Source organism: Dothidotthia symphoricarpi, assembly GCF_010015815.1.
Source record: "Dothidotthia symphoricarpi CBS 119687 unplaced genomic scaffold P153scaffold_20, whole genome shotgun sequence".
In the NCBI taxonomy this organism is placed as follows: domain Eukaryota; kingdom Fungi; phylum Ascomycota; class Dothideomycetes; order Pleosporales; family Dothidotthiaceae; genus Dothidotthia; species Dothidotthia symphoricarpi.
In genome coordinates this window covers 497,192-520,403 of record NW_022985027.1, presented here as the reverse complement: position 1 = coordinate 520,403, position 23,212 = coordinate 497,192, and the positions used below count along the sequence as shown (strand labels likewise).

At 51.5% G+C, this 23,212-nt stretch overlaps 12 protein-coding genes across 12 annotated transcripts; 6 read left to right on the top strand and 6 right to left on the bottom strand.

The window, feature by feature from the left end:
* Positions 1-101: 101 nt before the first annotated feature.
* On the bottom strand, positions 102-1,825 carry P153DRAFT_370106 (NAD(P)-binding protein). Its single transcript, XM_033668952.1, has 5 exons — positions 1,714-1,825; positions 1,287-1,662; positions 838-1,125; positions 458-691; positions 102-404 (listed from the first exon to the last, which is right to left on the bottom strand). The coding sequence occupies exons 1-5, from the start codon at positions 1,739-1,741 to the stop codon at positions 377-379; spliced, it is 954 nt and encodes a 317-aa protein (XP_033519838.1). The 5' UTR covers positions 1,742-1,825; the 3' UTR covers positions 102-376.
* A 260-nt stretch (positions 1,826-2,085) lies between these two features.
* Positions 2,086-2,963, top strand: P153DRAFT_300232 (cleavage and polyadenylation specificity factor, 25 kDa subunit; the record flags this gene model as incomplete). The annotated part of the gene is made up of 3 exons (XM_033664319.1): positions 2,086-2,339; positions 2,387-2,634; positions 2,686-2,963. Coding segments are annotated over 3 exons (780 nt in total), but the record flags the coding sequence as incomplete, so codon positions are not given.
* Positions 2,964-3,990: 1,027 nt separating this feature from the next.
* On the bottom strand, positions 3,991-4,716 carry P153DRAFT_370104 (uncharacterized protein). The gene has a single exon (XM_033668951.1). It carries the CDS (start codon positions 4,291-4,293, stop codon positions 4,051-4,053), a length of 243 nt encoding a protein of 80 aa, XP_033519836.1. The 5' UTR covers positions 4,294-4,716; the 3' UTR covers positions 3,991-4,050.
* Positions 4,199-5,489, bottom strand: P153DRAFT_113098 (uncharacterized protein). Its single transcript, XM_033661922.1, has one exon. The coding sequence runs from the start codon at positions 5,209-5,211 to the stop codon at positions 4,402-4,404; it is 810 nt and encodes a 269-aa protein (XP_033519835.1). The 5' UTR covers positions 5,212-5,489; the 3' UTR covers positions 4,199-4,401.
* Positions 5,490-5,767: 278 nt separating this feature from the next.
* P153DRAFT_378885 (WD40 repeat-like protein) lies at positions 5,768-8,528 on the bottom strand (the record flags this gene model as incomplete). Its single annotated transcript, XM_033669833.1, has 3 exons — positions 5,768-8,300; positions 8,349-8,461; positions 8,511-8,528. The coding sequence occupies 3 exons, from the start codon at positions 8,526-8,528 to the stop codon at positions 5,768-5,770; spliced, it is 2,664 nt and encodes an 887-aa protein (XP_033519834.1).
* A 169-nt stretch (positions 8,529-8,697) lies between these two features.
* Positions 8,698-10,567, top strand: P153DRAFT_400256 (Septin). Its single transcript, XM_033671802.1, has 7 exons — positions 8,698-8,823; positions 8,894-8,971; positions 9,027-9,036; positions 9,085-9,127; positions 9,181-9,343; positions 9,393-9,703; positions 9,751-10,567. Exons 2-7 carry the CDS (start codon positions 8,932-8,934, stop codon positions 10,327-10,329), a joined length of 1,146 nt encoding a protein of 381 aa, XP_033519833.1. The 5' UTR covers positions 8,698-8,823; positions 8,894-8,931; the 3' UTR covers positions 10,330-10,567.
* Positions 10,568-10,716: 149 nt separating this feature from the next.
* Positions 10,717-11,396, top strand: P153DRAFT_425839 (uncharacterized protein; the record flags this gene model as incomplete). The annotated part of the gene is made up of 2 exons (XM_033672568.1): positions 10,717-10,757; positions 10,873-11,396. Exons 1-2 carry the CDS (start codon positions 10,745-10,747, stop codon positions 11,394-11,396), a joined length of 537 nt encoding a protein of 178 aa, XP_033519832.1. The 5' UTR covers positions 10,717-10,744.
* A 326-nt stretch (positions 11,397-11,722) lies between these two features.
* P153DRAFT_300042 (lytic polysaccharide monooxygenase) lies at positions 11,723-12,800 on the bottom strand (the record flags this gene model as incomplete). The annotated part of the gene is made up of 5 exons (XM_033664310.1): positions 11,723-11,954; positions 12,056-12,170; positions 12,253-12,466; positions 12,524-12,551; positions 12,670-12,800. The coding sequence occupies 5 exons, from the start codon at positions 12,798-12,800 to the stop codon at positions 11,723-11,725; spliced, it is 720 nt and encodes a 239-aa protein (XP_033519831.1).
* Positions 12,801-13,908: 1,108 nt separating this feature from the next.
* On the top strand, positions 13,909-17,086 carry P153DRAFT_324742 (uncharacterized protein). Its single transcript, XM_033665249.1, has 7 exons — positions 13,909-14,347; positions 14,400-14,457; positions 14,505-14,607; positions 14,657-14,781; positions 14,832-16,593; positions 16,646-16,806; positions 16,860-17,086. The coding sequence occupies exons 1-7, from the start codon at positions 14,299-14,301 to the stop codon at positions 16,936-16,938; spliced, it is 2,337 nt and encodes a 778-aa protein (XP_033519830.1). The 5' UTR covers positions 13,909-14,298; the 3' UTR covers positions 16,939-17,086.
* A 132-nt stretch (positions 17,087-17,218) lies between these two features.
* Positions 17,219-18,395, top strand: P153DRAFT_324741 (uncharacterized protein). The gene is made up of 2 exons (XM_033665248.1): positions 17,219-17,491; positions 17,663-18,395. The coding sequence occupies exons 1-2, from the start codon at positions 17,303-17,305 to the stop codon at positions 18,128-18,130; spliced, it is 657 nt and encodes a 218-aa protein (XP_033519829.1). The 5' UTR covers positions 17,219-17,302; the 3' UTR covers positions 18,131-18,395.
* Positions 18,396-19,108: 713 nt separating this feature from the next.
* P153DRAFT_370097 (uncharacterized protein) lies at positions 19,109-21,544 on the top strand. Its single transcript, XM_033668950.1, has one exon. It carries the CDS (start codon positions 19,151-19,153, stop codon positions 21,425-21,427), a length of 2,277 nt encoding a protein of 758 aa, XP_033519828.1. The 5' UTR covers positions 19,109-19,150; the 3' UTR covers positions 21,428-21,544.
* A 19-nt stretch (positions 21,545-21,563) lies between these two features.
* On the bottom strand, positions 21,564-22,031 carry P153DRAFT_370096 (uncharacterized protein). Its single transcript, XM_033668949.1, has one exon. It carries the CDS (start codon positions 21,969-21,971, stop codon positions 21,729-21,731), a length of 243 nt encoding a protein of 80 aa, XP_033519827.1. The 5' UTR covers positions 21,972-22,031; the 3' UTR covers positions 21,564-21,728.
* Between the last annotated feature and the right edge of the window lie 1,181 nt (positions 22,032-23,212).

Here is a 23,212-nt window from a genome sequence, read left to right as displayed (position 1 = left end):
TACGCGCCGAACCGCGCCGCATGGAGCAGCCTCTCGTCCATACGTTTAGCGACAAACTCCACTCCCAAGAAGAAGTCACGATTCATGTAGTACGGACAGAGGCTAGAAATAGTACTATTTGTTGTCGCGCCCAATCCAGCGCTGTAGAGAGATGGTAGTGTTGCCACGTCCTGCCCGATTTGCACGACAGGGTCCATATCGAGAGTTCAGGCTGCACGGTGCGCAATTCGGTTTCTGAACGTAACACATCCGTCAAGGTTCTACTAAGTTTGCTTGGAAGGAGCTGCGTTTGACATTTAGTGGCATCGTTATATTTCAGATCTGTCGGACCGAGTCCGCCGCGTGCGACAATCGTTTCGCCTTCCTAATATCACAATCACTTGAACGCACCAAGTTCGCGTCTCCTACAGGTTGCATAAGTACACTGGACTAACTGTATGAGTTGAAGGATACTCACCACCAGGTTTTGAAATCGGTAGTTCTCACGTCAATCCCCAGTTCCCTCAACGCGCTAGTGTCAAGGTGACAATCGAAGGGCCGAACGGTTCCGTCTTTAGGCTCTTCCTCCGGTCTAGAGGGCTCCATCCCATCGAGCGGAAGACACATGATGTCGGCAAAAGTCTGGCAAATCTGCCATTTTGTCATTTGGTCTTCGGAACTAAATTGGAGGAGGGTTGGTAGATCACGACTTCTACAGGACATGGTTAGCAGACGTGGGAAGGAGTTGCGACTTTTACATCAGCCGTCGTCAAAACTCTATGAGTTGGGAGATTATTTGAAAGATGGGGGTGGTAAATAATAGAAAATTACTCAACCCAAAACCTGAAAGTGACTTACTCGTTTGCAGAGTCAAGGTACAATTGTGAGATATCGCGGCAGACCCTGCCAACATCATGTGTGTTTGTAGGAAACCGAAGTGCATAGTCGTCGACCTTGATCTTTGGCTGTCCTTCTTTCTGAGCCGCCCAAAGCTGTGACATGAGCATATTGACTGCACTTTCCTTCGGCTCGTTGCACGACCCATACAGGATTGGGACTCGTAATACGACGACTTTGTTCCTGGCACTTGCTTTGCTGGCTACATCAAGGACAGCCCTCTCTCCATCAAGTTTAGTCTGGCCGTATCTGGAGTATATGTCTGATTAGTGGGTTACCCAAAAACATCAAGATCTAACCTGACAACGAACTAGCAACTTATCCTTTTAGGAAGTTTTCAGATGATTCTGAGAGAGATCAAATATACAAAACAAGTGAGACTTGACATTTAACATCATTGGTGAACTTACGTATTGGGCGGGGCGGGTGTCGAAGTCGTCTTGTAAGGAGCTTCTCCAGGACGACCCGAAAAGACATAGTCAGTCGATATGTAGATAAGAAAGATTCCTCGTGCTGTTGTCGCCTCTGCTAGAGCTCTACTTGAATCCACATTCAACTTCTTGGCCGCCTCTGGATTTGCTGTGCATGAGTCCGGGAAACGGTTAGCTGCACAGTGTACAACGACGTTTGGCTTCACTTCGTCCAGCACTTGCTCGATCTCTTTCGGATCCAAGATATCGAGTTTGATAACTTCCGGAGGGTTGATCCGAGTAAGTCCGGTTCCGATAGACCTCCAGCCATCCAGAAAGAATTGCTTCTGCACCTGTCGACCGAGAAGACCACTGGCTTCACTGCATAGTCAGCCGGTGATGGGTGGACAGTGGGAAGCGAGCTCACCACCGGTGATCAGCACAGTCTTTTCCATAATACTCGCGTCAGCTAAAAGTAGGTTGTCCCAGTCTTTTTTGTGAGTATGAAATCGATAATAGACTCTGAATGCACGTTCGAGTCGATGAATATCTCCACCGGACAAAGGATGTTCTAGGACCAATCAACCAGAGTGGAGTCCGTGCATCACACGTGAGTACTAGCGCGAATGATCCCTGTCGCGACTCCGCGACCGCTTGCGCGACAGTCGCGACAGTGTACTTTCACACCTTACAGCTACAAGCAAGACGCGATGTCGACTATAACACAGCAAGCTTCACAAAGCTCCTATCCGTGAGTTCTACCCCACATGTTTACCTTAATAATCACTAATATCTTGCTAGCCCCATCCTACCCAAGGACTTCAATGCGAACCAACCCAAGACCATTCGCCTTTACCCTCTCAGCAACTACACATTTGGCACCAAAGATGGTCAGCCAGAAGAAGATCCGTCAGTTTTGGCGCGTCTAAAGCGGTTGGAGGAACACTACCAAGAACATGGGATGCGCCGGACGTGTGAGGGCATCCTGGTCTGCCATGAGCACAACCACCCTCACATTCTCATGTTGCAGATTGCGAATGCTTTTTTCAAGCTGTATGTGGTGCGCTTTGAGTTTCTGGGCAACCGCTGATACTCCACAGTCCTGGTGACTACCTCCGTGCCGAAGACGACGAGATCGAGGGCTTCAAGGCGAGGCTGAACGAGCGCCTTGCACCAGTTGGGACACAATTCACAGGCGAGGGAGTCAATGACGAGTGGCAAGTCGGCGACACACTCGCACAATGGTGGCGGCCGAACTTCGAGACATTCATGTACCCATTCATCCCTGCACATGTTACCAGACCGAAGGAGTGTAAGAAGCTCTACTTCATCCAGCTTCCCCGCAGCAGTACGTTCCGAAAAGCTCGCACCAAAAGGCTACTTACTAACACCATTGTAGAAGTGCTCAGCGTCCCGAAGAACATGAAGCTCCTGGCCGTCCCTCTATTCGAACTATACGACAACACAGCACGCTACGGACCACAGCTCTCAGCCATCCCCCACTTGCTCTCGCGCTACAACTTCGAATTTGTCGACGAAAACGGCAACGTAGCGGCAGTGACACCCGGCGTTGGACCACCAGACGGCTACGTACAAACGAAGGTCTTAGCAGGAGGGGAGGACGTCAAGATGGACCAAAACGGAGACGGAGCATCGAGCGATATCACACTATCGTAGATTGCCTCCCACATACCCCTCTTATATCCATGTCAAGAAGACTAATACATGAACGGCGTCAGGAGTTCTACCGCGTCTGCCTCGCAATGCGGCTCTGATCGTGATGAGACTGATGGGTTTCGGTGCGTTGCGAGTTCTCAGGAGGAAAAGCGCGAATCTATCGGCGTTCTCATTGGTCGACGACGTCGTTCCTCGCCCCACGCATCATAGGCATGCCAATGTGCGGCAGCGGTAAAAATCTGGTGTTTTGAAGTCCTATATCGTGTTTCTGAATAAACGCTTGCATTGCTACTCTCAACAACACACCTTTCATCTGAACCCCTATCAACTTCTTTGAAATATGTTTCCCGTCATCCTAACCAACACCCCCAAGTTGTTAAAGTTTTCTACCACTGACCAAAGTCCGCTAATCCACACACCACCCACACCACCATCTACTTCCATCTTCCCCACGTCAAGAAACAGAACCCCTACAACACGAAAACCCAACGAATCCCCCCCACCCCCAACAAGCGCGCCCAAACACCTCCATCCTGCCACAAAAACCCACACATCCCCGCCAGCCCCTGATTCCCTAACGATCAGCTACCTCCCACCTCACGCCCGTACCCAAGCATCAACCTTCTATCAAGACTTCACGCCCTAATATCGCATCGTGGAAAGATGGAAGGGGAAACGCTCGAAGAAGAGACTGGATTGCTTTAGTCTTACCCTGGTTTGCACTATGTGGGAGTTGAATCGTCCATTTAACGCGCATGATGAGGTGGATGTACAGTAGCTAGGCTGACTGACTGGAAACTTTTGGGGAGGGTTCAATGCGATTGAGATCCTGAGGTCTGTTTGCACACACCTCTCCTGTGCGGAGGGAAAGGGAAAAGGGGGGAGTGGGTTGTGGTTCGCGTGAAGGATATGCATATTGACGACAGATATCTACAAAAGGGCTGTGTTGAAGGAAAGGGGCAGTGCGAACATGCATCTCCCACACAACTCAAACGACGAGGAAGTCTCGTGAAGACGTGTATTCACAGATGAGAAGATACGCTGCTACGGAAGTCTATCTACCAAGACTAAACAACAGCTATGAATCTCATGTATAAGACGCGTCCAAGACCAGAGTGCGCGATGGAATAGAGAGTGAGAGTTGGAAGTTGAATCGTGGGGTGATGGTGTCGATGATGGCTGGGTTGTGTTGTTCCTGGGAGTGAGTATCGTAGTCGTATTCGGTGTAACCGTCGTCGTAGTCGATGTAACCGTCGTCGTAGTCGATATAACCGTCGTCGTACTCGATACAACCGTCGTCATACTCGTACCCAGCCAAAGCAGTGATCATTGAAGCGGCAGTGTAGAACGACCGACTACCCCCCACACAAAGTCAGCAACCAACCCACACGCGAAATCAACCCAACATACCACCCTCGGACGTCTCGTCGCGAGCAAGCTACGCCTCGACGATATCCCGCACACTCCCCTGCGCATCCGCATCCGCATCCGCACCCCCACCCCCAGCAGCAGACGGATGCGCCTCGCGCCAGCGCGCCGACCACCTCCTCTTCCCACCTGGATCAGCGAGCGACAACCCGCGCTGGATGACAGAATCGAGCCTCGACGTCCCATCCTCAGTCTTATACACGCTCATAATGCGCGGCCTGCCGTGCTCTTCCCTGTACAGTCTCTCAACCCACAACCGCCCCTGCTTGTCGTTGAGTATATGTCTAACGGCGTACTTGAAGCGCTCCCACGGGCGTATGCGCGGCAGATCCGCGGCCTCTGGACTGTTGTGCCTTGCTTGTTGTGGCTCCGGGTCGACGCACTGCTCGGAAAACGACTGCAGCCACCGCGCAAACGTCCACTGCGTGATGTACACTGCGTGTGCGCCGAGATGGCCTTGCATGTTGTCGTATCTTGTGAAGGAGCGGAGGAACGCGTGGATGCCTGGCGAGGAGCAGAAGGCGTGTAGGACGGTGAAGAAGTCCCTCACGCTTGTGGGGAAGCGGGTTGTGAGGTCGGTGCTGAGGAGGTCGTTTGCTGTGGCGATTACGAGGGCGCAGAAACATTTCCCTGTTCTGTCGAACGTTGAGGCGCGCAGGAGGGCGATGAACTTTGGCTGGAAGTGGTTTTCTAGGACCACGTCTGAGGGGAGCGTCCAGTCTGGACGGCAGCCGGTTTGGGTTGGGAAGTCTTGGTCTGGGGAGGATGGGCTGGCTAGGCGGGACACGGGGGATGGGGTGCGGACGCGGATTTTGAACATGTTGGGCGTGGGTTAAGGGATGTTGGTAAGGCTATAGTGAGTGTTGAAGATACATGAGCGTTGGTGATGAGATGGGAATAAGATGATGGTTGGGTTGGAAGACATGATGACGGGTGTTTGGTTTTGTCGAGTGGACTGGCCATTGCAGTTGCCGTCGTAGGGAATGGATAGGTGCGAGTATTCGATATCGTCGGAAGGAGTGCTGAGTTCCATGCTCCCTGTGTACTGGATGCCCTTCGAGTTGGTGTTAACAGGCAGTAGCGACGAGGCGAGAAGAAAGACCATATAGCCGAAAGAGATCGTAGAGTGAGAGAAAGAAAGCGGAAGCGGACGAGACAGGAAAGTGCAGAGTATTGGTCACTCATTTGCAACTTCCTCTCCTGGAAACGTACATGATTGTTCCAAGACAATTACAACGTCGAAATACGAACAAACACCTCCCCCATATAACGCCGGCAGACACTCCCTATCACCACCAAGATGAAGAAGTGCACGTCTAACTTCCATCAGCCATGCCCAATCGTACAGTAAATGTTGTTGCTTTGCATCTCACAATCTAATCGAATCCCAACCAATCCCCCTCATCCTCTCCATCCTCCATCTCTTCATCATCCCCCACATCTGCATTCCCTATCTCTTTGACCCCAAAATCTAACAACCTCTGCTTTTCCTTCTTCTCTACAGGCTGCGCAAGTAGATATTCGATGCGGTAAACATTCTCATCGGCCAACCGCGCCAGCTCGGCTTGAATCCTTCTAACCGCCTTCTCCACACTCCTCAACTCTGCCTCAAGCCCTGCCTTGTTGTCCTTCATCCATCGACCGTGCTTGCTCAGCAGTGCTTCGATCCACACCAGGTTGAATTCCAAATGCGGCGACTCGTCTGCCTGGACGGCAACGAAGCGTAGTAAACGGCCGAGATATACGGGTGGTAAATCTTTGACGACGAGCGGAATGTCGGAGATGGGCGTGGCCTCGTAGACGCGGCGGATGAGGGTGCGTTCGTTAAGACGGAAGGCCATTACTAGAGCTTTTAGGTATTCTTTCTGTGCGAGGGTTTCGAGTGTAGTGCTGGGTGTGACGCTGATGTCGAGGTCGAAGGGGTCGAATTGGAAGGTGTTGTCTAGCGAGTAGATGAGCAGCCCCTCTGTCGATGCAGCGCAGAACGCGCGTCCTGTGGGTGAGAATGCTACCGCTGGGACGCGGACTTCCGGTCGTGTTCGTCGTGCGCCGACACCCTTTTGTGCGCCAGGAAGTGTGGTATCGCGTCGGTCTTCGAGGTCTGAGGCTTCGCCCTGGTCGTCGATGAGGCCCTGCGGCCCAGCATCGGTGAGCAGTTTGCTGTTCAAAAACTCTTGTGTGCCATCAAGGGTGAGGTTGACGGAGACGGTATATTTCTTTAGAAGAACACCCGATTGTGCATCATACAGGCAGATGTACTTGCTGTTGCCACCTGCGAGAACACAAGTACCATCTGCGCTATATCTCACTGTTGTAAAGGCTTTTGTGCCTGCAACGTTGGCGGCTGTTCGCCGATCAGACATCTTGCGACCGCCTGAGACGTCTCGCCGGGCATCGATGCCGTTTTGTTGTGCGGCGTCGGACACAGACCAGAAGGTCAGTTGGCCGTCGAGTGTTGTGACTGCTATTTGCTTCGAGTCGGGGCGGAAGGCGACGCTGAGAACGTCGGCCATGAGTTGCAGTGGCTCGCTCGTCTGTGTGCGGGCGAAGATACTCCAGACACGGACGGTTTTATCCCAACTCCCACTGACCAGTGTTCCAGCGTCTGGGGAGAAGGCTAGTGACGACACAGGCCCTTCGTGGCCGGATAATCGATCGAGTAATTGGCCAGTCTGAACGGACCAGATGTGGATGTCGAAAGAGTCGACGGATCCTGCGCATACCACCTCACCGCTTGGATCGACTGCCAGAGAAGAAAAGGATAGCCTTGAAGGTGCGGTGAAAGTGCGGAAGTTGCGATATCTGATCAGATCCCATGCTCTTACTGAGCCGTCCAGACTGGCTGTGAAAAGGACGTTCCCTCTCTTTGCAAACTCGCAAGCCGTCACCCCACTCATGTGCTCTGTGAATGTGACGACGCAGAAGCCGGTATTGACGTCCCACACTTTGATCTTTCCGTCGTCGGCAGCTGTTATAATGCGCTGGCCTTCGGGAGAGTATGCGATGGAGTTCATGGAATCGAAGTGCCCCTGTTGCTTCAGGATGTATGATTCGGATTGCCACTCCCAGACGAGTAGCTGCCCAAGTTTCGAGGCACCGAACGCGAGCCACTCGCCAGTCTTGTTGATTGCAACGTAGTCGATGTCGTTTTGCGATATGCTGAGGCTCTGTATTTGCGCAAAGTCGGGCAACTCGTGGATGAAGAAAATGCCGTTGGAGAAGCCAGTGACGAGCAGTTTGGACTCTGGATGGAAGCCGGCGCATGTGACGTGTGCGCCGTTCTGCATGAAGAAGTGGCGTTCTGCGATCCCCCACTGCAGATTATCGTCGTTGTCCTCGTCGGCATCCTCGGGCGCATCGTAGCGCAGCATGTATTTCCACACAAAGAGGGCGCCGTCTTTGCTGACTGTGTATATCGTCTCCTGGTCTTTCGAAAACCAGGCGCCCATTATGGCCTGCCTGTGTCCGCTCAGTGTGGTGTGCACGAAGCCCTCCTCTTGCTCCATGCTCCATATGCGCGCGGTGAGATCTTTGGATGCGCTGAGGAAGAATCGCGAGTCGGCGGACCATTCGAGGCTCTGGACGATGTCATAGTGGCCCGTGTATATCCGGTGTCGCACAAAAGGCGCGAACTCCAGGTCGCCTTCTGCTACGTCTGGTGTGGATGGCGTGTGCCATACTTCAATCTGGCGGCCGACGGCTGCTGCGAAGTGTCGGCCTGAGGGCGAGAAGGCGAGTGCCGTGACCTCGCCGCGGAGGGAGAAGTGGTAGAGGACGATTCGGCGGGGGACGTTTGTGAGGATGGCGCGGCCGTCTTCGTCGACGGAGAGCAGCAGGTTGCCTCGAGGGTTCAGTGCCAGGCGGGCGATGTTTCGGCGGTGCGCAAACGGGAGCGTGTATGATTTGGAACTGCGGGCCAATCAGCACGAGACGCGGCTGCCGAGTTGGCTTGCATACTTGACGAGGTCGAAGACGGTGACGCGGTTGCCCACCGGAGACAGCAGACATGTGCCATCTGGAGTGAAGAGTAGGTTCCCTCTGCTGTAGACGGTGCCGAGCAGGTTGGAAAACTGCGCATTGTTAGTCGCGTAGCATATCCGCACCACCCGCTATTCTCACCTGGAAGTCGGTCTTCATTTTGCACGATTGCAGCCAGTGTGCTATCGAGACATTGTGGCGGGGCTGCGGGAGCGTCGCATCGTGAACTTTTTCTGGCGACTGGAGCTCGGGCCCGCGAACGAGGTGCATTAGCGCGGTTTCCCCGTCAGGGTCGGTGTGCCTGCCGAACGGGCCTTGTGCAGAAAGGGGACGCCAAATTGTCCGCCAACACCACGCTCCCACTCCCCGACACTCTCGACACTTTGCACCGCCCACACCAGCGCCGCTCTCCTGCACTGTTGCTGCCGCCATAGTCACTCGACGCCGAATCCACGTCAGTCGCCCTGAACAACCCAGCGAAGCCTGTCGCGGAGGTACCTGAGCTGAACTGACCATCGCCGCAGACCCCTACTTGACCAGCAGCCCGCCCTCGCACCGCACCATGGCCGAGTCAGCGACCCCAATTGGCATTGCCAATGTGCGTACACGCCCTTCCACACATCTATGTCCCTCATGCTGACCTGTCACTGTAGCTGCCCAACCAGAGGTACATCTCGCGAGCAGCCACGCACCTCCCAGTCCTAACGTAGCACAGGCACAAGATTGTCGCCAAGCGCGGTGCAGCCTTCACCATCATGGTACGCACACCATTCCCGCTGAACCATACGTACACACCCTAACACGCACCCAGGTTGCCGGCGAGTCTGGCCTCGGAAAGACGACCTTCATCAACACGCTCTTCTCCACCACCATCAAGAACTATGCCGACCACAAGCGACGACACCACAAGCAGATGGACAAGACGGTCGAGATTGAAATCACAAAGGCCGAGCTCGAGGAGAAGTTCTTCAAGGGTAGGCCGAGTCCGTCGTCCAGGGCCATGCGAGGTGCTAACACGTCCAGTCCGCCTGACCGTCATCGACACCCCCGGCTTCGGCGACTACGTCAACAACCGCGACTCGTGGCAGCCCATCATCGAGTTCCTCGACGACCAGCACGAGTCGTACATGTTGCAGGAGCAGCAACCGCGCCGTACCGATAAGATCGATCTCCGGGTCCACGCCTGCCTGTACTTCATCCGTCCCACCGGCCACACACTGAAGCCCCTGGACATTGAGGTCATGAAGAAGCTCTGCACCCGCGTCAACCTGATCCCCGTCGTCGCCAAGGCAGACACGCTCAGCCCCACCGACCTCAACAAGTTCAAGCAGCGCGTATGTGAACACCCCAGAAACCCACTGCACATGCTAACTGCTCGCAGGTGCGCCAAGTCATTGATGCTCAGGGCATCAAGATCTACACGCCCCCGCTGGAGGACGACGACGCGGCCGCCATGCAGCACGCCCGCAGCCTGATCGACGCCATGCCCTTCTCCGTGATAGGATCCGAGAAGGACGTGCAGACCAACGACGGCCGCACCGTCAAGGGCCGACAGTACGCCTGGGGTGTTGCCGAGGTCGAGAACGAGGAGCACTGCGACTTTAAGAAGCTTCGCGCCATCCTCATCCGCACCCACATGCTCGACCTGATCCACACCACCGAGGAGAACCACTACGAAGCATACCGCGCAATGCAGATGGAGACGCGGAAGTTTGGCGAGGCCCGCCCAAGAAAGCTGGACAACCCCAAGTTCAAGGAGGAGGAGGAGGCTCTCCGCAAGCGCTTCACGGAGCAGGTCAAGGTCGAGGAACAGCGATTCAGGCAGTGGGAGCAGAAGCTCATTGCGGAGCGCGACCGCCTCAACAAGGACCTCGAGGCCAGCCACGCCGAGATCAAGCGTCTCGAGACCGAAGTCGACTCGCTCCAGGGCAGCATCAACCGCTCGCACGGCCGTCGTTAAGTTTTGCTTGGACATGGATAGGAGTGGCACCGACGATCATGGGGTGGTGGCTCGCGACAGTATTTCTTCTAGATTCCCCTCCTTTGTTTGTATGTTTGTAATGTCGCGTCGCGATGGGATGGGATGGGATGGGATAGGATCAGTGGGTGTGTTCCTGGCTGTGTAGGAGAAGTGTTCTTGGCAGACCAAGGCGCCCGGCTTTGTGACTTGGTAGAATAATCTAGCTGTTGCATCCTTGCAGATTCGTAGTTGTTGTCGTGAGATTGCCTGGGTGGCTTGCCCCACTCGTTCGGTAGTGCCCGAGCATGAGCGTTGGGACCTGCATCATCTCGCTCCTTCTGACCCCACTTGAGCTTGTCACTTCACCCAGCAACCTGACGAACCCGAGATTCACGTAAACCACTCTACCTCCACAATGCACGACGACCGTGAGTCCCCCAGTTGTGATTGCAGTTCCAGCTCCAGCGCTCCCACCACATGCCCTATGCCATCCCAGCGCCACAACCCAACCAAGCAAAACAAAAGCTAACACCCACCCCCCAGACCCCCACCCCCTCCTCTCCCAAGTCCCCCTCGCAGTATCCCCCTTCATCTCGCTCCCCACCGCCGTGCCCCTCCCCTACTCCTACAAAACCCTCCCATCGACACTCCCGCCCTCTATCCTGCAGCCCCCGCAAAGCCAAACCCAGGACCAAAACCAAACACCCGCATACGTCGTCTCCTCAACAGGCACAACCGCCACGCCAGACCAGATTCTGCATTCTTGCGTCGCGCTGCAGAAACATCTAGCGGAGATACGGGATGGGGCCGCGAGGGTGTGGGGGGAGTGGGTGGAGAGGAGGGGCAGGGAGGAACTGGTGGAGAGGAGGAGGGTCGCGCCGGGGTGGTTGGATAGTGGGGTGCATTTGATAAGGCCGGAGGCTGTGGGGGGGAGGGAGGAGGAGGGGGAGAAGATGGGGGGTGAGGAGGAGGGTGTAGCTGGGAGTGGGACTGGGAGTGGGAATGGGCGGGATACGCAGGAGGGGGAGGAACTGGATCGCGTGTTTGGGGGGTTGGGTGTTAAGTAAAGTAAAGTAGGGGATGATGGGTTTGTGGGGTTGGTGTTTGGTGTTTGGGTCTGGGTATGTTGTTGCTTTTGTGGGAATTTGTTGATATCACGGGTGAGGATATGTTGGAACTGAGAGGTGGGTGCCAGATTATATCTGTTCATTATCCGGTGAGGGTATACGCTTACCATGCAAATCACTCAAGTCCTGAATATCAATCTTCGTTCATCGTTACTTCATTGCGCATGTATCAACTATCATCAATATACGAACAAAACAAAACAAACACAGCACCCCCTCCCTCCCCCAAACCCAAGCCCCACCCCCTCCTTACCCCCACCCACCACCTAACAGACAAGCGGTCTCGGCCCGGGAATCGTATAACTCGTCGGCTTGGGATAATACAGCTGAAACGTGATCCCGGGGTCGCTGCCCTTATACGCACCAGGAAAACTGACCGTCGCCGGCGCCGCGGAACCTCCACCCGTCACGTTGATCTGCGCGCATTCCATGTACAGTTGTGCGCCGGGGTAGCTGCTGGCGGCGTGCAGCGCGATGAGCTCCGCGCGGAGGAGGTATCTGCGTGGTTGTTAGGGGGGGTGTACTAGGGGGGAGAGGGGGGGAAGAGGGGTGAGGGGAGTAAGGACAGCAATGGATAGAAGGGTATTAAAAAGACGTACTGTCCATTCGCAATGCAAGACGGGAGTGTGAAGGTCATTTTTCCTTTGTTGTTGATTAGGCGGGTTACGGCCCATACGCCGCTGCTGTCTAGGCCGTCTTCGTAGACTTTGAACCCTGTTTGTGCGTTAGTCAGAAGGAGTGGATATGGATATGGATGTGGATGTGGGTGTGGATGGTTTGCTTGGGGGAGACATACATTTCAAACCTGTCACGGTGGTGGTCAACGCACTGTCTACTTTGGCGAGGTAGATCATTATTGGGCCTAGGTGGCTGGAGTCAATGGGGTCGGAGGAGTCGGTCTCTGGGGTCGAGGTGAGCGTGTGGTGCCATTCTGTTGTGAGCTTGTCGCCGGCTTTGACGTTGATGATGTCTTTGGGGAGAGGGGTGTTCAGCGGGTTGGGGCTGCAGTCCTGTCAGTTTGTGCCAGTGAGGAGAGTGGGTTGTGCTTGCCCTCCATTGCAGATCACGTCGTTGGACGTCACGTCGGTGATTGGCCTGGTATTGTGAGTCAATGTAATTGAAAGGCTGTGGCAGATTGCTGCTGTGCACTACGAACCCATCGAACGTCTACATATTGAGTTAGTAAGTGGTTCGAACCATAGTTAGAGTCTACCAAAGACAGCGTACCGGCACACGAATGCCCTTTGTTTGGCCCTGGCCCACTCCATTAACATAAAGCTGGGTGAAGATAGTGTGTGCCGAGGCACTGGCAAGCAGAGTGGATGCGACGACAGTGTACTTCATAGTGACTAGAACCGCTTGAGATTGTCGACTAATTTCACGCTGCTACGCGTTCATAAATAGCTCTACAAATCCACATATTCCATATTCGATTCTACTGAGCTCCACTTTGGGCACGGAGCCGGCCGAAGCACATTGGGAGGGTTCGAGAGTGATCGGCACACTGTTGAATGTTTGACGAGGCCGCGTGATTGTGTATTGATTAATCGTCTACTCGAGCAATATGGATGCACGACGAGCCCAAAACCGAGTAGTCTCGACTACCCTGGGGTAAAAAGAAAGTAATGGGATGATATGAAGACTTGTAGACAGATTAAGAGAAATGAAAAAAAACGAAAGCAAGAGGATCTGGGGCCTGGGAGATGTGGAGGCGAGGTGCGAAACACTAAAATTGATGATAGAAAAGAGATGAAACGGGGTACGAGATTGGAGGATATTGATGTCCCGATTTACAGTCGTATCCTCCTAAAGTATAACCCATTCACCACCTCTACGAACTGACGATACATACCTTACGGGCAGCCTCGGCAAATGCATGGAAGTGTACCTGCTTAGAGTACGAAAAGTGGAGCTGAGCATACATCTCAAAGAATACCAGAGTATGGTGGTGCTATAGAAAGGTGGTCCATAGTGGGTCATAGATGTGTTGTCGACAAACCTTTAGCTGAAGATAACTGAACAACAAGACCGAGGCTTGCAATATGCTGTAGGACGAACTTTGATCAACGTTAGTGGTTGCTCTACACAGAACTACTACCATAACGTGCACTGGACTTGATCCTTCAGTGGGCCTTAAAACAAGCCTTTAGAAACATGTCATTTAGCGGGAGGCGAGCGCTTCCTGGGAACGCGGGGTGGAGCGGGCTAGAAGCCAGGAACGCGCGACACCGTTTTCAGACGGACGTGGAGATTGAAGAGGGATACCGTGGCGCAGGAGAGATGTTTGAGAAGCGCGGAAACTGGGGAGGTGTTCCTACACCAAACTCGGGCCATTCCCGTTCAAGTGATGTAAGCGAGAATAATTGGCCAGATCAAGCATAACTCCGCTTGGCAACCTAGGCTTAACGGCCTTGCAATCCGTCCTTCATCAATGCTCATCAATCTATATCAACCACCATATGTTTCCATCCCTGATGTACTGGTTATACGCGCCTCGAATCTCGCGTATGTAGTCTCCGTCGGTATTGTCCAGTAGGAAGATTGTTTTTGATCAGCAGGCCCTCTCACTTGGTCTATTGCCACAAGGATGCATTTCAGAATGGTGCAGGTACCAGTGCATGGGCGTAGCGTCCTTGCAATACCCATGGCCACGAGATGGGAGGGTTGTTTATGTTCGCTTGGCTAATCGGGCAAGCTCAAATCCACTATGGAGCGCCTGGCGAAAGCCCTGTATAAAATGAGAATATATATAGTGCACCATAGCGCCAGGTTGTGTAGAGGGTTGTGGCTGTTCGATCTTTGCTGGTTCATCTGATCAATTCGGTTCGTTCTATTCTCCAAGATGAAGAGCATTTCTTTCATCAATGCGGCTGCGCTGCTTTCCACTCTTTGTGAGTCCAGTTTCTCCTTCAAGACCAATTGAGAAGGCACTGACAAGTCTAGTCACCCCTATTGTTCTCGCGCAGGACAAATTTACTCATTCTTCCGGCATCGAGTTTTTGTAAGCCTTTCAATATATGCTGGATGGGCTTTTGCTGACCTATCCAGGCGACAGGTCATCCCCGAAGCCCAGACTACCGGTGGCTTTGAATGGGGCTACGCTTTGCCAGGTGCGCCCACCGGGAGCAACGATGAGTACATTGGATACATTGTAAGTAGCCCCGACAAACCTTGAGTGAAAGACGACTAACTTTTCGTAGCGCGGTTCCACTCCAAACAAGAAAGGATGGTCCGGCATCGCTCACAAGGCCGGCATGGCCAACTCCCTACTGCTTGTAGCATGGCCAGATGGTACCGCTATCAAAACTAAATTCGCGTTCGCAACGTAAGGTCGTCGAATGTGATGCATCAATGCAATTTGCTCACATTTCGCAGCGGTTATGTGGCCCCCGAAGACTACACTGGCAATGCTACCATCACTCAAATCTCGCACCAGATCAACGATACAAACTTTGAGTTAGTGTACCGCTGCCAATGGTGTTGGATCTGGAACCAAAATGGTGCGGAAGGTTCGCAGATCCCGGCAGACACTCAGGTCATCAGTTGGGCGCAGCACAAAGACGTCCCAGGCACCACTTGGGTGCAGCACGACAATGGACAATCAATCTTCGGTATTCCAGTAGCAGGAGCTAGGAATGCGAAGTACACCGACTGGGTCAAGCTGGCCGGCGGTGGCGCTACACCAACGTCTTCGGGCGTCTCTACTGCTACACCGACGTCAGCAAAGCCGTCCACCTGCACTGGCCAGGCTGCTCCTACCGGATCGTACGACTACATCGTTGTTGGTGGCGGTGCCGGCGGTATCCCTCTCGCTGATAAGTTGTCAGAATCGGGCAAGAGTGTTCTCTTGATCGAGAAAGGTCCGCCATCACTGGGACGATTTGGTGGCACCATGGGCCCTGCTTGGCTCAAAGGAACTGGTCTTACTCGATTCGACGTCCCAGGTCTCTGCAATCAGATATGGGTCGATTCCGCCGGTGTCGCTTGTACTGATATCGACCAAATGGCCGGATGTGTCTTGGGCGGAGGCAGTGCTGTCAACGCTGCGCTGTGGTGGAAACCAGTCAATGTTGATTGGGATACCAGCTTCCCCAACGGATGGAAGGCTGGCGATGTCAGTGGTGCCATCGATCGGGTCTTCAAGCGCATTGCTGGCACAGACACACCTTCAAAGGATGGCAAACGCTACAAACAGGAGGGCTACGATGTTCTCTCCGGCGCCCTCGGTGCAGATGGCTGGAAAGAGTTGACTGCCAACGACAAGCCCAACGAGAAGAACCGAGTGTACTCTCATACCCCGTTCATGTATGAGAATGGACAGAGACAGGGCCCTCTTGGTACATATCTTGTCACCGCGCTCGCAAGGAAGAACTTCAAACTCTTCACGAACACCGCTGTTCGACGTATTGTTCGCACTGGTGGTAAAGCTACTGGTGTCGAGCTCGACGGTGGTGCGGGCGGTTATTGCGGCACTGTGAAACTCAACACTGGCGGTCGTGTCATTTCCTCTGCCGGCACTTTCGGTACTCCCAAGCTCCTCTTCCGAAGTGGTATCGGACCTAAGGCGCAGCTTGACATTGTCAAGAACAGCGCTCAGGACGGATCCACCTTCATCAACTCGACAGAGTGGATCGACCTTCCAGTCGGATCTAATCTACTCGATCACGTCAACACCGATCTCGTTATCAAGCACCAGAACATCTCTTTCTACGACTTCTATGCGGCATGGAACTCACCCATCGCTGCCGACAAGGCCGCCTATCTCGACAACCGCTCTGGTATTCTTGCCTCGTCCGCCCCCAACATTGGTCCCCTTGCATGGGAGGTCATTCCGGGTACCGACGGGATTGACCGCGCGATCCAATGGACTTCACGTGTTGAAGGGCCTGGCGCGAACGATACTCACCATCTCACCATCAGTCAGTACCTTGGTCGTGGCTCGACCTCACGCGGAGCTCTTTCTATCAACGGTGCCCTGAATATGTTCGTCAGCGACTCGCCTTATCTCAAGAACCAGGCGGATACCGATGCCGTCATCACTGGCATAAAGAGCATGCTTAAAGCTATTCAGAAGAACCCAAAGATTGAAGTACAGGTCCCGCCTGCGGGTACAACGGTGGAGCAATACGTTGCTAGCGTATGTTATTTTCAGTACCATACTTGAGTGTATCTTGCTAACTTCTTTACAGCTTCCCAAGACTCCCTCTGCTCGTCGTGCAAACCATTGGATTGGAACGGCTAAGATCGGATCGGACAGTGGTCTCACTGGCGGCACGTCTGTCGTTGACCTCAACACGAAGGTCTACGGCACAGACAACATCCATGTCGTCGACGCCTCGATATTCCCTGCGTAAGTCGTTATGCTACATCCTTTGACTCGCAGTAGTAACTGACTATCTCTAGCCATATCACCACCAACCCTACATCATACATTGTCACGGTCGCCGAGCACGCTGCAGTCAAGATCCTCGCCTTGAAGTAGACGGACAAACCGAGTTGACAGGCTTGGACGTGTGTTTTCCTTTGTAGAGTTCGGATGAAAGAGTTTACCGAGACAAAGAGGGATTTCGTTGTACATATTTAACTTCGTATATACTTGCTGTTGTATATATCCACCTTCCACTATCATAAGGAGTTTATTCCATGCTTCCTGTTCTCTGAGCTCGTGTGATTGTGTCAAGGCGCGTGGCTGATAGCGCTATCCTGCTTCCGTCGTAGTGACCTCATCATGACCTCTTAACCCTCTAAACCTGTCTGGGTCAGCCCATCTCGCAGCTTTGAGCTCTGCCTCACCCCACGCATTCGAGTTCTCAAATCTACTAATTCCTATTGAATCAACAATCTCAATGGCTTCCAAATGCCCCTCTCCGTCCCTGAGGTCTGCAGACGTCGCGTTGCTGAACGTGACCGAGCTTTTGCACGAGCGATATCAGGACGCCCCGACAGACGACTGGGAACGGCTGGTAAAATGCTGGGGTTATAACGATTGCGGTGATTGCCATCGGAGTAAGGGTCATTGTGGATGGTGTGCTATCGTAAGTGAACGTTTCTTCGAAACCCTCTTATCGCGTCCGCTCCCGCTGCCTCAGTGCAAGTCGTGTTCAGAGAATCCAAGCTCAAGGCTCTGATGCCCATATTCTTTTGGGGCGGATGTCGTCCTTCTCGAAGTGAAGTAGCACTCATTGGTTCTTGTCTTACCATCGCAGTCTGGAACATGCCTACCTCTTCCCAAGGATCGACTGTCCCGCGCATTTCCCCTACTCACCCCCATCCGACACAAGAACATCTGCGCTCTTGGATCTGAACGCTTCGAGCTTCGTACTTCAGGTCTGGGATGCCAGGTTTCCACGATCACGTTCCTGACAGCCATCGTCACCATCTTTGCGACAATCTTCGGACTTCTGGTTTTGTACGGTCTGGTCCAGTTGCTCAAGTGGGTCAGGATAGCATTCAACAACGGCGGTTGGAGGATTCACGAGGACGGAACGGAAGAGATCTGGGTCAGAAAGGGTGAGAGCTGGGGCAGATGGTGGAGGCGCCTTGACGGAGATGAGCGAGAGTTTGAGGTTGAGGAGGTCGATGGGGGAACGGCGGAGAGGTCATGGCATGCGTGGGGCGCTGGAGGGAGGGGACAAAATGGATCTGCGGGTGAGAGAAGGTCATTGCTCGGTTGAGCTGAGGTTGAAATTGTGGTATTGATGCGTTTTATGCTGGAGTTGAACTTCAAGGGAGGGCACAGGATCACATCGGGCTCACCCAGGTTTTCTTTCGGACGGGGCAGGCGTTCTCTTCACCTTTACTCCGCGTAATTTGAGTTGCGTGATATCAAAACAAGACGGTCAATAGCTCTGGACCCGTGCTGTTTCCCTTACCTTTACCACTTCGCCGCGCTTTGACCGCTTCACTGGCCCAACAGCTTATAATTAACATTTCCGCTTGTCTTCAGCTACTTCTCTCCTCCACCACATCTCTCAACTCTTACTCTTTCGATCTTTCCTCACTCTTAATCTTTCTCTTTCAACCACATTCACGATCTGCTCTCAAGCATGTCAACCCACCAAGTCGCTGAATCAGACAGCACTCCGTGTGAGTCTTCATACGACTCCGACTCCATCAGTGACGCGTCCGAGCTCGTCTTCACCCCGCCTGGCCCTGACGAGCCCACCACTCCCAAAGACGACAAACACAATATTCGCGGTGCCGACATGGATATCGAGGTCAACCATAAAGCCCCTCCCCAGGACTTCGTTCAAGTTTCCTGTGACGACGCCACAACTTATGTGCGCAAGCTCGAACGCGTCATGGACGTGTGTATGGATTCGATTCGAGCCATTTCGCCCTCAGACGCCGACTTCTCGAACACATTGTACCTTCGAAACCATGAACTTAACGACATTGTCAAGGAAATACAGCTGGTCATGCAACAGAGCGTTGTTCCACGTTCTTACGCAGTTCAGAATAGATTACCTATCGCTGACTACTTGAAGCAAGAACATGCGAACGGTCGGGTGAAGGTCAAGATCGCAGGCAAGCCACGCGTTCGGGAAGAGAGGTACGGCGCTGCATCTCATACTCTCCCGCTGCCAGCATCCAAGATAATGCCCGCAATGGACAAAGCCTACGACCTCAAGTTCTATTCACTCAAGCACGGCGAAAAGGTTCGTCCCGTGCAGCCGCTACTCTTCGACCGGAAAATGTCTGAAGTTCGGCACAGGCTGAATGCAAGCTCCTCCCCGACTCGAATCAAGATATCCGCCACGAACGAAGTCAAGCCAGTCGCCGTCGAGGACTTCGGCCACACGCGTAACACGAAGCGGTCCATACGTCAGACCTGGAGGGAACTCATAGAAAAGAACACTGCTCAGAACAAGAACACCGCTGAAGCGAATACCGCCTCCAACTGGCATTTGGGCGATCCTAGCTCGCAGTTCAGTACACTCGACAACTCCTCTGGTACCAAATTCAGAGACGATGACTACAATACCTTCGACTCCCTCAAGCCCACGCAGGAAGCCCTCCCTCCCACGAAGGTCGCGAAAGCAAGCAAGCGCTCTAGTATCCCAACCACTGCCGAGATCTTACAGCCCCAGTCCCCGAAGGTTTCGACATCCGAAGAAATTCGAGCAAGCATACGCAACGGACAGCGAAAGAAAGTCGCCAGGAGCCCCTCGACCATTATTGAACTCGACGAGAGTGGTTCGATAATCTCAACAAACACAGATCTTCCTGGGACTACGGCCACAGCCGCAAATTTTGACGATGACAATGACATTCTGCCATTGTACCCTGATGGAGAATCAAGTGTGTACGAGTACAGCAACTTCGATGAGGTTGATACATATCCAGAGCTGAAAAACCGGGACGACCAGCCTGTCTGGAGCTTTGTCGATCCGAAACACTTTGATCCTCGAGATGACGATGTCGCAAGCGATGTGATCAATTCAGGTTCAAAAGGTGGAAGTGATCTGGATCTACGCATGATGGAAGAATACCAACATGGAAAGATCCATGTCTGTGATGTCACTTTGGGCTGTGGTGGTTCGTGCCTCAACTGTGCCGGTCAGGACAGCTATGCCACTGCCACCGCTCAAGGCGACCATGAGCCTGAGAATTCAACCGACGATGGAGTTGCTCTCGCATTTGCCTGCCCCTCTTCCAACGACAAGAACAGTGTGATCGATGACCCGGATGCCCAAGACGATGCCGCTGACACTGCGTCTGCACTAAGACTTGCTTTCGAAACTCTCGGTCTTGAGGAGTACAGTTCTGTGGAGCAAGAGTTCTTGGATGGGCAATTGACTGCACTTCTGAACCATACACCTGGTCTCAATGTGGCACTCGTAGATTCCTACACGACCATTCGCAAACATCAAGAGAAGACTGGAATCTGGGAGACCGTTTTCATCGAAGAGGGACAGTCCGAAACTCTGTCAGAATTCAACCCGCAAGATGCATGTGCCGACGCCGAATCACCTCTGAAGAAAGCCTTCATAACTCTTGATCTGCAGGCGTACAGCTCAGTGGACTTTGAGATCCTCAGGGATGCTGTTATGGAGTGCATGCTCGATACTCCCGAACGCGCGGATGATGCTGCGAAGGCTTTTACCGTTATCGTCGAGCACCAAGACGTGTCTGGCTGTTGGGATCTGATCAAGAACTGGAATGAAGAGATGGACCAAACTCTCATGAACCGGAAGACCGAGAATCCAGAGATTAGTTGGGCCAAGATTGGAGAAGAGTTGGGTATGCCTGGCACGGTTTGCAAACAACGTTTCTCGGATATCAAGCCCGAGGATTGGAAACCGAACACAAAGACCACTCCCGCCAAGAAGAGTGCAGATCAGGAAGTCGAGGCTCAGATCAAATCTGCTAAAGCTGTTCTAGAGAGTGACCCTTCTTGTGGTTGGACAGTTCCTACTCCTGAACCAGAAGTTTCAATGTGGAGAGCTGGAGCCCCAAATTCTGGTGATGAATGGGATAGCTGGGACAACAATAACCATGCATTGGATTCTGGCGTGCAGGACTTATTGGATTGTGTTCCACAAGAATTCAATTCGAAGAACAATAAAACCGAAAACTTCAAGCGATATCCATGGTCCGTCACTGCCAACCAGAAACAGGAGGAAGCCATGACCTACACTGTCACCTACCATGCGATCCTCAAGTCCGGCGACCAAGAGCTTCGTATCCCGATCGACAGCAAGCACGTTTCCGGTCCTGAGAAGGATATCGCTGACAACAACATGAAGAAGGTGTTGAAGTGGGTGCATGACAAGGGCCTCGACGAGAGGATCAGTCTCCAGGATGCTTTCGATCTGGCTAAAGATATGCAGGGCGAGGGGGGCGAGAAGGAGGAGAAGAAGGACATTGTTAACGACAAGCATGTGAGTTCCAACATGGCGGAGGAGACTGTATATCAGTGCGATCTTTGCTGGGGGTGTGGTGAGTTGAAGCAAGTTTGCATTTGCTGAGAAGTACGAAGAAGGCGGCAGCATGAATGGTGTCCTGCAACATGATATTACTTAAATTTTGGTTTTTTAAATGTTTCGGCCGGGTACATGGCAAGGGAAGTTTCAAGAGCGTGGGAGAAGACAATCTTTCATTTCTAGATAGTTTACAATGGCATGAACGAGCTTATGTATTTTCCAACCCAACTTTGCATATGGTTATTCCGATGTTGCAACAATTCCCTGTAGCTTACTCCCAGCCCTTGCACTTGCCCAAGAGAACGCTGTAGTCCTACAAACTCAACATGAGAAGTAAACTCCTCCCTTAGACCACAGTGTCACCGCTCAAACTATCTCCCTCGTCTTCCGTTCCTTGCTTTCCACAGACCTCCTCATAAGCAGGCAGGCTATCTCCAACAACATCATGCACCGGCTGTGCCTCCTGTGACTCCGTCTCCTCCTGCTCTGAAGACGACGAATACCCTTTCCCCATGAAAAATACGATCGGTGCTTTGATAACAACAAACATCGCCATGATCAGGAGCCCCACTACAGCAAACATCGCCATGGCCAAGGAAGCACCTATAACCACCAATGCAGATGCCGGCAGACAAGGCAGCCACTCCTGATGCAATGATTTGTTGCACCTCAAAAGGATACACTGAGGTACTGCGTTAGTGTAAAATACACTAGGTTAGGTAAAATTATACTGCGTATAAGGGTAAATTTATACTTTTACACTATATCTAGCTAAATTTACCTAATATTCTAAGTAATTTATACTAATATTAAAAGATTTATATATTTTATTACTTTTAAATTACTACTGTATAAGAAATCTTTATAAAGAGAAAAAAGTAAAATAAGTAAAAATAGACTTTTATTTATAATTATTATATAATTACTACCTCTTCTTTCTAAGCCTTAACTAAATTATATATTCTAGTATAGTACTTAATAGATTAAATACTATATTAAGGCTATATTACTATAAGTAAACTATTTATAAGTAGCTTAAAATATAACTTTATACTAGTTAATAATAAAGAAGCCCTTACTTAACCTAAATATACTAGGCTAGAAAATAATACTATTAGAGTTATACTTAGTAGTAAAAAGTATAATAATTAGGTTTCTACTATAGTTAAGTAAGTACTAAGTAGTAGTATTATTACTTAAGTAACCTACTATACTAATATAATATAAAAGAAATATTATAAAGACTATATAGCTATACTTAGTACTAGTCTAAAGATCTATAATAATATAATATTAATTATTTATAGCTAAGACGCTATTTAGACTACGTAAGATACCTAAAGTAAAGATATTATAGTAGTATATATTAAATAGAAAAAAGTAAGTTCTAACTAAAATAGCCTAAAGTTACTATTAAAAGTAGGCTATAGTTCTAAAAGTACTAAGTATTAGTAGTATAGCTATATCTAAGCTTACTCTATTTAGAACTATAAAAGAACCTACTCTATTATTATTATATATAAATATATAGTTAAAGGAAACTTATTAGTAGCTATTAATATAGTTATCTTATAAACTGTAATTAGTATTATTAATACTAAAAGTAGAAGGTTAGATTAAGGTTAGCTTATAAAGTAAAGTAGGTAAGATATATAGTAAATACTATTATATAAGAGGTAGTAGTAGAAGTCTCTATACCTATTATTATAAGTAAGAAGGTAATTAGAACTAGTATAGGTATAAAGGTAGGTAGTAACTAATTAATTACTATTTAGATAGAATATAAAGACTATAGATAATAGAGAATATAATTAAAGATAGCTATTTCTA

Coding starts and splice junctions, on each gene's coding strand:
- P153DRAFT_370106 (XM_033668952.1), bottom strand. CDS start 1,741: ATGGAAAAGACTGTGCTGATCACCGGTG. Junction 1,663..1,713: donor GACTGTGCTGATCACCGGTG/GTGAGCTCGCTT, acceptor TATGCAGTGAAG/CCAGTGGTCTTCTCGGTCGA. Junction 1,126..1,286: donor ACACCCGCCCCGCCCAATAC/GTAAGTTCACCA, acceptor CATATACTCCAG/ATACGGCCAGACTAAACTTG.
- P153DRAFT_370104 (XM_033668951.1), bottom strand. CDS start 4,293: ATGATCACTGCTTTGGCTGGGTACGAGTATGACGACGGTTGTATCGAG.
- P153DRAFT_324742 (XM_033665249.1), top strand. CDS start 14,299: ATGAAGAGCATTTCTTTCATCAATGCGGCTGCGCTGCTTTCCACTCTT. Junction 14,348..14,399: donor TGCGCTGCTTTCCACTCTTT/GTGAGTCCAGTT, acceptor TGACAAGTCTAG/TCACCCCTATTGTTCTCGCG. Junction 14,782..14,831: donor ACTAAATTCGCGTTCGCAAC/GTAAGGTCGTCG, acceptor CACATTTCGCAG/CGGTTATGTGGCCCCCGAAG.
- P153DRAFT_370097 (XM_033668950.1), top strand. CDS start 19,151: ATGTCTGAAGTTCGGCACAGGCTGAATGCAAGCTCCTCCCCGACTCGA.
- P153DRAFT_370096 (XM_033668949.1), bottom strand. CDS start 21,971: ATGGCGATGTTTGCTGTAGTGGGGCTCCTGATCATGGCGATGTTTGTT.
- P153DRAFT_324741 (XM_033665248.1), top strand. CDS start 17,303: ATGGCTTCCAAATGCCCCTCTCCGTCCCTGAGGTCTGCAGACGTCGCG. Junction 17,492..17,662: donor ATTGTGGATGGTGTGCTATC/GTAAGTGAACGT, acceptor TTACCATCGCAG/TCTGGAACATGCCTACCTCT.
- P153DRAFT_400256 (XM_033671802.1), top strand. CDS start 8,932: ATGGCCGAGTCAGCGACCCCAATTGGCATTGCCAATGTGC. Junction 9,128..9,180: donor GTGCAGCCTTCACCATCATG/GTACGCACACCA, acceptor ACACGCACCCAG/GTTGCCGGCGAGTCTGGCCT. Junction 9,704..9,750: donor TCAACAAGTTCAAGCAGCGC/GTATGTGAACAC, acceptor AACTGCTCGCAG/GTGCGCCAAGTCATTGATGC.
- P153DRAFT_113098 (XM_033661922.1), bottom strand. CDS start 5,211: ATGTTCAAAATCCGCGTCCGCACCCCATCCCCCGTGTCCCGCCTAGCC.